At 41.7% G+C, this 10,991-nt stretch overlaps 1 protein-coding gene across 2 annotated transcripts; it reads left to right on the top strand.

Moving 5' to 3' along the window:
* Positions 1–3,827: 3,827 nt before the first annotated feature.
* On the top strand, positions 3,828–10,991 carry LOC133899022 (F-box protein SKIP28-like). Of its 2 annotated transcripts, none has more exons than XM_062339910.1 (3): positions 3,828–4,255; positions 9,798–10,075; positions 10,554–10,991. In XM_062339910.1, the coding sequence occupies exons 1-3, from the start codon at positions 3,896–3,898 to the stop codon at positions 10,843–10,845; spliced, it is 930 nt and encodes a 309-aa protein (XP_062195894.1). In that variant the 5' UTR covers positions 3,828–3,895; the 3' UTR covers positions 10,846–10,991. The 2 variants fall into 2 exon arrangements, with proteins under 2 accessions (XP_062195894.1, XP_062195893.1); XM_062339909.1 differs by having other exon boundaries at positions 3,829–4,255; positions 9,798–10,108.

Here is a 10,991-nt window from a genome sequence, read left to right as displayed (position 1 = left end):
TATGAGGGATCGTTGGCATATGATTCCAAGCGTCAATACAAGAGGGACCGTTGGGATTTGATTCCAAGCGTCAATACAAGAGTATCAAACGAGAGGTCTGTGCCACAACGATACCAGCAATTCCAAAGATCACCCGGTGGTCTGAAGTTCCAATCATGTTCGACAAGGGAGATTTCCCCGACTCAATCAATAAGCCTGGAAGATGTTGATGTCCCACAAGTGCATAGGATTGGTATATCACTTTTCCCCAGGAGTATTCCTAGGTTTATATTGAATCCACATGAAGCTTGCTATATGATGAATTGCGTTTTTAGTCGTAGCATAGGGATGCAATGCAAAATAATAATAGAGGTTGATAGTTATAAAATAAATAAATATTAGGATATAAACTTAACTAAAAACATAGTGCAATTAAGAGAAAGACATTATGCAAACAAATATTCCTTGGTGTGAGGAACGGTGACGTCTTAAGAGGTGTGAATTAGGACACTTAGAAACCTAAATAAATTAGCTCCAAAAACTTCACAAGATAAACCTATATCAATTTCTATCTAAATGTGCTCTATGTTTATCTAGTGTATATACTCTACCGTTTAAGAGGATTGACCCCTACTCTAGCAAGGTAAATTTCAAGTATGTAAATGAGGAAATGTAAAAAAGGTAGAGAGATAAACTCGGCAAAAGGGATTTTTATCCCATGGTATCGATGACATGAATGCCACCCCCTAATCCACGTTGAAGCTCTGCAAAGGATATGCTCCCGAAGCCAAGTAACTTCCGGTCATGGCTCTTGAGCTACCAAGTCACAAAGATAAGGTATCAAGCATGATGAGCCACCAAGGTAAGATCTCACCACTAGCCTCTCTTTCGATCATTTGCTGCCGTGACCACTTCGGAGCTTGAGCCACCAAGGTAAGGGTCTTCGCATCCCCGTACATGTGTTTTACCGTTGCTCCACACCAAGTCAGAGGGTCAACAATCTTGAGCCACCAAGTTTCAAGATGTCGGTGAGTCACCAAGACTTCAAGGCGCCGACGTACCACTCGGTACAAGTTCGGACCACTCGCTACAAGCTATCGATTTGTTGAACCCTTGATGCGTGTTTGCCCGATTTTCCAAAAGGTAATATAATAAGTTGATTGGTGGAGTTTCGACATTGATGATCCAAAGGCTCCGAACAGAACAGATCGAGAACCCTCACATCCACTACACCACTACTCCGTGATTATCAACCGTGCCAAGACGTTGTTGACCTCGCCAAGAAGGCTTTTCCTGCAAGCGAATCAAGAACACAAGCAAGAATATGTAGATGCAATCTGAATATTGCTAATTACCAATGAAGTACTCGAGTTGGGGTTTAACAAACCGATAAACGACGAAACTGTCTAAAACAGAATAATCTAAGCTAAACCCGAGCCTAAACTACGACGGCTACTGTGTATATCTAGGGGGGACATGAGGAGGTCTACCTAGGGTTGTGCATCCTTGGAAAGAGGTGTACACAACCTGGACTCCAATTCCGACACGATTACAAGACCCAACTAGGTCCAAAACGGTGGCACAACACCTTATTCCTTCGACTCTAATTACACCATAAGGAATATTTGGTCGAGCTCATATCCATTGGAAAGGGCTCTTTGTAAGCTTTTCAGAATGTCCAAAATTGCCTAAAACGGACTTCGTATGAGAGAGTTATGCCTGTTTTACTAACGTGCTATCCTGAGACTCGACCACAACCACGACTATGACTAGAGCTCAGCCTCGAGTCCGAGTAGACTTGGCATTCGAGGGGTGACATCCGAGTAAGGTTGTGCTACTTCTCTCACATTCCTAAGTAATAAAATATCATAAGAATTTAGAAGTAATACATCCAAGGAAGCATGAAACAGCAAGGGATGAGTTCATCTGGCGGTCTAATTGTCGCGCACATGCTCTTGTAATTAGACCTTTTATGATCGTATCCGAAGGAGCCATGAGCTCATCAGGAGTGGTTCATGAAGCAGCTTCATAGATGTATTGGAGAACCAATTGGTCTTGCAATCCATATAGATGCATGCAAGAGCCTTGAGCATGCTATTAGCAAGGTTTTCAAGAACTCCGAACATAGAGAATGCATGAGACACTTACTGCAGAATTTTTTCAAGAGATATAGAGGTGACTTGGTGAACAATATGTGGCCAACATCTTGGACATATGAGATGCACAAGCATGAGGCATTGATAGCGAACATAGCACAAGCAAACCCTGAAGTAATGAAATACTTAAGAAATGAGCATGGACATTTGTGGACCAGATGCAAGTTTTCTGAATTGTGCAAAGTTGATTATGCCAATAACAACTTGGCAAAATGCTTCAATAGTTAGAACAAGAAGATCAAGCAACTCCCAATTATAGACCTATGGGACACACTTATAGAGATGCTAATGGACAAGCTATACACAAGGAGGGAAGTTGCAGAGAATTTTCCTAAAAAATACTCCCAAGTGTGGAAAGGGAATTGAACCTCAAAAGCAAGACGCTGCCCTACAACACAACAAAAGCACACCACGCATTGGCTACGGTTTCTGGAGCTAATCCATGCACATGTAACATGTGGAGGCAACCTGTTGATTTGATCAAGAGGGAGTGCTCATGTAAGAAGTGGCAGATCACTGGTAAGCCTTGCACACATGCTCTTGCTTTCATATTCTCACTAAAAATGTCAGGGTAGAGGACTATGTTGATGATTACTACTCAGTGGCAAAATTTAAGGTTGCATCCCAGGGAGTTCTTAAGATAATTAAAGAAAAGGCCCAATGGCCCAAGGTGGACCTAGGATTTAGTGTGTTTCATCCTAAATTGACTAGATCAGCTGGACGTCCTAGATATCAAAGAATAAAGAATAGTAGGGAACCATCAATGAGTAAACAATATCCGTTCAAGAGATGCATATAGTTTGGGCATCATGGAAAGAGGTACAGAGAGGCCATGGCTGATCCTGATGGCCTGCCAAACCCACCTCCAAAACAGGCTAAAAGGTACACCTTATTTATATAATTACATAGTTTGTTCATTTATATCTCAATATGCATCTCATATCTAAAGTAATTTGCAGGAAGAGGCACAAGAAGGCTATAGGGGTTGACATCATTTCAAAGAAAAAATAACATATCCATCATTCCACACCAACCAAAGAAACCAGTCAACATGATGGCAATGTGGCTACAACATCAAGTCCAATGACAAGGCGAAGGGCCACAACACTTGCAAGTTCTCCTGCAAGCCATTGCACTCAACCAATTGGAGGAAGCACTAATCCAAAGCCACTAACAAGGTGAAAAGGCTGCAATGAATTCCCCACTAAAATCAAACATGTCGGCCTAATGTGGTCTTTCATAAGTAATGACATCTTAGCTATATATTTTGGATTCTGTTTATGAACTTATTATGGCCCTATCTTTTGTTGTTGAACCTCGAAGGGTTATGAACCTAATTTATATATCATGAATGCTCAGTTTGATATGTTGGTGTATGCTGCAATTGTTTCCATGGTTGATAATTACTTCATGTGATGCATACTAGTTTTATTTGAGATGGATAGTTGCTGTTCAGATTTGGTTTAAGTATGTGGTTACTGCCAAAATGTGTATGAGATGAAAGGGTAAGGATATATGTATTTTTGTCATGTTCTGTTACCTTCAATTACCTCATAATGGTATTTTGAGTAGTAGGGATATGAAGGACTGATATTTTGGCAAGCGTGGAAGTTTGGATGGTATTTTGACACAGAGGCTGTAACATAATGATATGGTTGCAATTTTCCAAAAAAGAACCCTTCTAAAGTCCGTGCCTTGGTTGTAATTCTTCTGCCGTCCATTTCTCCTCCCTCCCCAAGGCAACCGGCCTGACCACTCAAATGCTGCCGACAACCGCCACCGCAGCCTCCACGGCGCCGCCCCCTCCGCCGGCCCCCGCTGCTTCCTCCGGTGAGCCGCACGAGGCCCTGCTCCTGTCGCTGGGCCACCTGCGGCTTCGGGAGCTGCTGGCCTGCAGGCGCGTGTGCCGCCGCCTCCGCGACGCCGTCGCGGGGGACCCGCTCCTGTGGCGGAGCCTCGCCGTGGAGCCGCCGCTCAGCTACCGGATCACGGACGAGGCCCTCCTCGGGCTGACGGAGAGGGCGGAGGGGAGGCTCCGGCTGCTCCACCTCCTCGGGTGCCCCCGCGTCTCCGACGCCGGCCTGCTACGCGTCGTCGAGCGTAACCCGTGCGTCACTGAGGTATTGCGATGGTTCTCGCGCGTGAAACTGTGGAAAGTGTATGGATTGGGTTGTTCATGGAATCACGCGCGCGTAATGGGTGGTGCGCGGGTAGTGTTTGTTATTATGCCTGTGCACGGCGTTCGCTTAGGAGTAGTTTTTGGTTTGATGAATGGATTAATCTTAACAAATCTGTTGTTAATGTTCCTCGATTTTCCATTAACAGTGTGTCATATTCCTCGATGATGCCAGTTAAGAGGAATGACATGAAATCGAAGTATTCATTCCATTTTACAAAAGAAACAAGATGAGCAGATTGGTTCATAGGAACTGGCAAGGGGGAGGGGCCAGTTGGCTAGGTGGGTACAATTGCACCTAGCCCACCGGGGAAGGATCATCCCTGGTGCCTACAAATAGCCTTAAATAAATGCTGGGGCAGTTAAGTGCCCTATTTTTTTCTATGAGTAGATTGATCCGTGTATCATACTCAAAGAGGGCAATGTAGAGAATGATAAGTTTTACCATTCAAGTTTCAGTGTTTACTTATACAAATAATTCTTTATTAATATGTTGTGATTTTATTGCATTTGGATTGCACCTGGCATTTTTGAGGCCCTGTGCTTAAAGTTACAATTGGACCTCAATGTCAGAAAAATAAATATTGGTGTTCTTGATGTTCCTGGTTAGGCTAGCTAGCCTTCTTAATATTATTGTTGTCAACATGGACCTCATGAATATAGCTAATCACAAGAAAACATAGGTAGGAAGGACACAACTAGATACACAAATAAAAGAAAAGAACTGCAACAAGTGTAGTTGTATCATGAATCTAAGAATGATAGCTAGGTACTGCAACCAGGCAAAATGCCCCCTAACTCCCTGTCGTAAAATAGACGATGGTGGGCAACGATAAACAGATTGAGACGACAATGCATGATTGAGAAACAAATCTATATTTGAAGCCATGAGCTCATGAAGTAACATGCAACAAAAGATGAGAGCGGACCGGACTGATTTATAGAGACCGATATCAGAATGACAATTACAATAAAGAAAATTAATTTTGTTGCCTGTGCAATAATCGATAGATACATATGAAGAGATAAACGAGAAAGAGAAGGAGCCTACATTTGGATCATGTTTAGGCTTAGCCTTGCTGTGCTAGGCCCACACTGGATAGCATATGTGGAAAGGAGTATGCAACTGTACTATTCTAGGTATTGCTGTGAGGAATTAACATTTTATTACTGTAGAACAACTAGAGAAGTAGGTACGAGATGCTCTTTCAATAGCTGTAATGATTCATAGAGACCCTTTTGGTACAAATATCTATTTTTTCACGATTTCTTAGCAAAATTTTGTTGTTGCTAGAAGGAGATTAATTAAATGCGACTTTGAAGTCTGCTTCAGTTTGTGGAGCACATTACTCAATCAAGTACAAGTGCTAGGATGTTGGTTTCCTGGTGCCTAGACGGTGTTTAGTGAGTTCATGAGATCAACATGTATCCTAGTCGCAGAGCTCCGGATGAGCTAGCTTTTGAATCTGATCTCTCAGTACAGGAGGTGGACTGGATAAGCAGCATACCATCTGGAACTACTGAAGAGGGCCGCAACAGCGACTGATCGGGGTTCCAGGACTTCATTATTTAGGCATATATTATATTGTCATGATTAATTGCACATCTATCAAGATTGTTGGACCATTAATTAAATTTGTTAGAATCAATCATTGGTTATACCATGCCCAAAAAAGGGCAAGTAACAGTACTTCTCTTACGAAGGATGACAAATGAATAACAATGGAAGCTAAGGTTTCTCTTTCTTCCCACTGGATTTTCCCTAATCTGTGACAAACCACTGTTTGAGGGTTCAATTACATTAGAGTAGGAGTGTAGGACCAGTAGGTGTACATTTCCATTCTGCAAATTGTATTTTCACCAACAGAGTTAATTCTCTTGAATAACTGTCAACACTAAACACTACATGCAAAAAGGCTTACTTAGAAAACACACCTGATCAAATGCACCTGGTTGAAGTTAACTAGGTGGATAGTCTTCATTATTCCTTAAGAACTTTTACTGGCATAATGGTTGTTATGCTATGAATCTCTTGCTATGGAAAATGTCAGATGAACAGCAGCTCTCATATTTGTGTTCTCCATCAATGTGACCTCATTTTAACGGAGTATCTTTTGGGGAGTGGGAGGAATCAATGGTCTATATCTTGGGGAAAGAGCCTTGATCATAATGATAGATCATAGTCTGGTCTTGATCATAGGGTGGGTGCCCATGTTTCTTCAGGTATGCAAAGTTTCTGTGATTGCATGATGTAGTAGAAGACCTCATGTTTTAGGAGCATGCTTTCTCATGGTTGCATTGAGAGGACACCCACCCAAGCTCGAATCTGGGTACTCGTAGGTCGTGTGAGTACCTTCTTAAAGGGTTCAGTACTCCCCTCTCTTAAGACAGCCAGGGGGATGTCTTCTTCCTGTGGTCGAGGGTTTTATTTATTTATTTTTTATTTTTTTATCACAGTTGCATTGCATGTGTATGGGATCAAGAATAGTGACCACAATTATGTTCTAGACTACAATAACCGAACTATTTGGCACAAATACATTTTTTTTGGCTGGAATACTCTTTGTGCACTATTTCTTATGTCAATTGTTCACATGGATGCCTTTTTTCGTTTTTCTCCAGTATTCATATTTAAGACTTCCAGAAAAAGGATTCTAGACAGCGGTAGGTATTAATTGAATTCATTGTGCCTATCAATTTTTCGGTTGGTTCATTTTGTGTTGATTTAGACACGTGCTTGCAGTTTATAATTAAAAGCATACAGTTTGAGTGTCTTACAGAAAACTAAAAGCTGGGGGCACCAGCGCAGGATAAAGTCCAAAACAACACTTAAACTGACATATTACACTAACACATGACTAGGATCCATCGTTCTAGTGAGCTTGACGGAAGAATTAGAACCAGAATCAAAAGCCACTACATCAGCAACCTGAACTTGGCTTGATCATCCGCATAAAGTAAGATACTCCATTTCTGCAAGAAGTCGAAGATTTTGTACAAGGCACCAGCAGTAGTGTTCACCTAAGCACCAAATGCTAGACAGTTGGCCCCCCACCGACTAGTGTCTAGACTGTTAAGATGACCGACTAGATGCTGCCAACGATTTTTACAGTAGCAGCAAATATGCAAATACTAAAATATCTATATGTTCGATACCTCCATTTCCATACTATATTTTTCAAGTGAGATTTGAGGACCGACTAGATGCTGCCGACGATTTTTACAGTAGCAGCAAGCATGCAAATACTCAAATATCTATATGTTCGATACGTCCATTTCCATACTATATTTTTGAAGTGAGATTTGAGGCATGCCTTCTAGAGACAGAAATACAACTTCAATATTCCATTGTGTCCTCAATTCAATTCATTAATCATTGGTCAACATTTAATAGTCATCATAACAATTTGAATTGTATGCCTAATAAAGAAAACAGGCGCCGGCACTGCGACCAGAGCTAGTGGTGCGGTGGCGACGATTGAGGCCAAACTGCCAGAGGGAGCTGAGAGGAGAGGCGGTGGATGAGGAGAGGGCAAATTGATTTTCCCCTCCCGCCCCACCCCACCCCACCCCACCCCACCCCATAAAATCCTAAACTAATGAGCAAGGTGTGATTTTTTGCCTCACGTGTAGTTGCACCAAAACACGCCATTGCCTGAACGGCGGTCTAGACACCCGCGTCGTCGACTAAACATGTCTAGCAACCGTCTAACCATGTCGTCTAGACCGTGTTTGACCGTTTAGACAGTCTAGCCATTTAATGTTGCATTTACCCCCTAAATTTTACGCTAACCTGTCGACTACCGTCTAGTCATTGTCTAAATGCGCTAAACGACTGTTTAGCTGAATACTGATCAGCAGGCATGTGAAGAAACTGTTTCCCCATTGCCATCCTATTGCCTAGCTGCCATATCTATCATCCATGATATAGCTGCTAAGCACAGTAACCCCAAATCATGGATAGGATCATTCCGGAGGAGGAACCAACCATGCACAAGATCTGACATAGAATTTGGTCTCCGAGACCACCCTAAAGCCTCCTGAACACAAGTCCAAACAAATTTCGACAATAACACACTAAGTTGCCATGTTGTCTCTTCGCCACACAACAAACATGAAAGATTTCCTTTCCCTTTCTTCCGCTTCAATTGTGAGGCAGATTGAATCTTATTCTAAATGTCTGCTACACGAAAATCTTGATCGTCATAGGTAGCTTACTTTTGAGAGTTTAGACATTCTCTCACTCACAACACCACTAATAGAGATGATGTGATGAGGAGACCTTATTGTATGAGTCCCTGACTTCTAAAATGCCCACTTGTCTTCATCATCGAGAGAGACCGTAGCCAGTCTCTGCAGTAATTTGTTCAATATTCCTGCTGATTAACTTGAGTTCAACATGATATTAATGATTGTTGACTTAATATCTTTCAATATTCCTGTTGTTGACTCAACATGCTATACACCATTGTGGAGTAAATTTTTTTCCTTAAAGCATAGAAGTTTACTGCAAAGCCACTTCACAGGCATAAGGGCAGTTAATTTTTTGCTCAATTTTGCGAACAATGAAAATTACCAAATTGTGCTGGATTTCTTTCCCTCGCTTTCTCTTGGATTCGGATCCTGTTATACTTCTTAGCCTTTTTTGCTTGCGCTTGTCTAGCTGAGGTGGTTATTTGGATTAGAGATCCAACAATCTGCATTGTTATTACAGTAGAACTGCATAGATTGGATATTTGATAAAGTTGCCTTTGTCTTATGAGACCCTACTCAGTAAGTTGCGCTGGAAATGCTTATTCATTCTTGGTCATGAAAAGCTGGAACACACTTTTTTTCATTAAAAAAATGCTGGAACTCTGCAATTTGCAAACCATAACCTATACTGCCCTCAGCTTGTGATGCCTTTGTTGTTGTCCTTAGCTACCTTGCTGGGGACAATATGGATAAATTTGCCATGGATGTATGAAACGATATACTAGCTGGAAACCAGTAATGTGTCACCAATCAGGGCCAGGTTCATACTGAATGTCTGAAAACCATGATTGTTGATCCCAATTTTATAAAGGGGTACTAAATAGCTTGTTAAGTTGCCCCTTTCTAATTGTTGGAGTGATCTTGGAGGTTCTAGCCAAAAGGAAATGAGAAATGCTGATTGTTGTATAACTCTTGAGTTATTGGCACCAACATTGTTGTCGCCTCAAAATATGTTTATTGATCTTGTTTTATTTGGATGATAGATGCTGTCCAGCGTTTATGTTTATTCGATCTGTATAAATTTGTTTTCTACTGCAGATTACTAGCATTTTTGTCTGATCGCAATTTTATTACCTCTGGATTAGAATCTAGATTACATGTGTGACAAAATCCTGCAACTACTACGGGATATAGCATTACTGAGGAATCATTCTCATCTGGTCACTTTCTCCTATGCAATAATTGCAGTGACCTTTAGGTGTATCTAGTCTAAGTTTTTCTTTTACTTGCAGCTCTTTGTGCCCAGTTGTACAGGATTAACAGCTGATGGTTTGGTGAAAATTATTCAGTTTCTGCATGAGCACAAAGGCAATCTAAGTCGTATCCGACTCCATGGCATCTGCAAGATGACTAACCACCATCTTGATGTAATCAACTCTCTCATGTGCAAAAGTAGCCAACAACAAGATGCTCAAGCACTTTACTACAACCATAGAGTCCATGAAGTGCTCAACACGGAAGATGAGTGCCCTATTGATGTAGATGTCTGCCCTATCTGCAGAAATGTGAGGTTGGTGTTTGATTGTACAAGGGATGACTGTAGGTCTGTACCTCTGAATCTCTGATCCTTTGAGTTCCCATTCAATCTTCTCATTGGAAATTCCCCTTGCAGTTTATTGGTAGAATTGGCATTACTATACCTTTTCTTTTCTTGTTCATGGCTCTATCATTGATTTGTGATAGTCACTAAGAGTCTTACATTTAGATATTTGCTTGTGTCTGCTCTCCTGTGGTTGTGGTATGGCTGACCTGGGTGTCTTCTCTGAATAGCTTTTGAGCAATCGTCCCAAAGGTCCTATTTTTTTCGCTTCTGTGGGCTACATGAAAGCAACTTGGTGATTATTTTTTGTTTTCTGGCTCTTGTCTAGATGGTTCAAATATTTGAACAGTCTTTCATTTCTGCAGGTCTATTGACTTTGACCTGAACCGATTCTCATTTTGAAAAAGGTTTGGTGTACCTCCATTCTGATGATCTGATTATATTTCAGGGAAGTGAAGGACAGTTGGTCCCCATGCCGAGGCTGCTTCTTTTGTGTTGCTAGATGTGAAACCTGTGGTGGGTGCATCGACTTGGAGGAGCTTGGTGAGACTGGACTTGCGTGCTCCGACTTCCTGTGCATGGACTGCTGGCTCAAACTCCCGAAATGCTGCACATGCAATCGTCCCTACTGTGAGAGGCATTCAAATTTCAAAGAAAATTTGTCACCGTCTGGCCAGTTTACCTGTCAGGAATGCGCAGCCTTTGCTACCTCACTCGAAAGCCTGGAAGAAGGTTATTAGAAGTGAGATTCTGCCATCTTTCGGAAACAGATATTTGAGCATTTTGATATGTGACTGACTATCCTGTAACAGCCTTTCTTGTTGACTTAATCCTCACCTGTGGAGCTTATGAGACTAAATGGATGAACCAGATTCTTAATAACCTA

The sequence above is a fragment of the Phragmites australis genome, chromosome 18 (genome assembly GCF_958298935.1).
Source record: "Phragmites australis chromosome 18, lpPhrAust1.1, whole genome shotgun sequence".
NCBI lineage: Eukaryota > Viridiplantae > Streptophyta > Magnoliopsida > Poales > Poaceae > Phragmites > Phragmites australis.
This window is presented reverse-complemented; position numbering and strand designations above follow the sequence as displayed.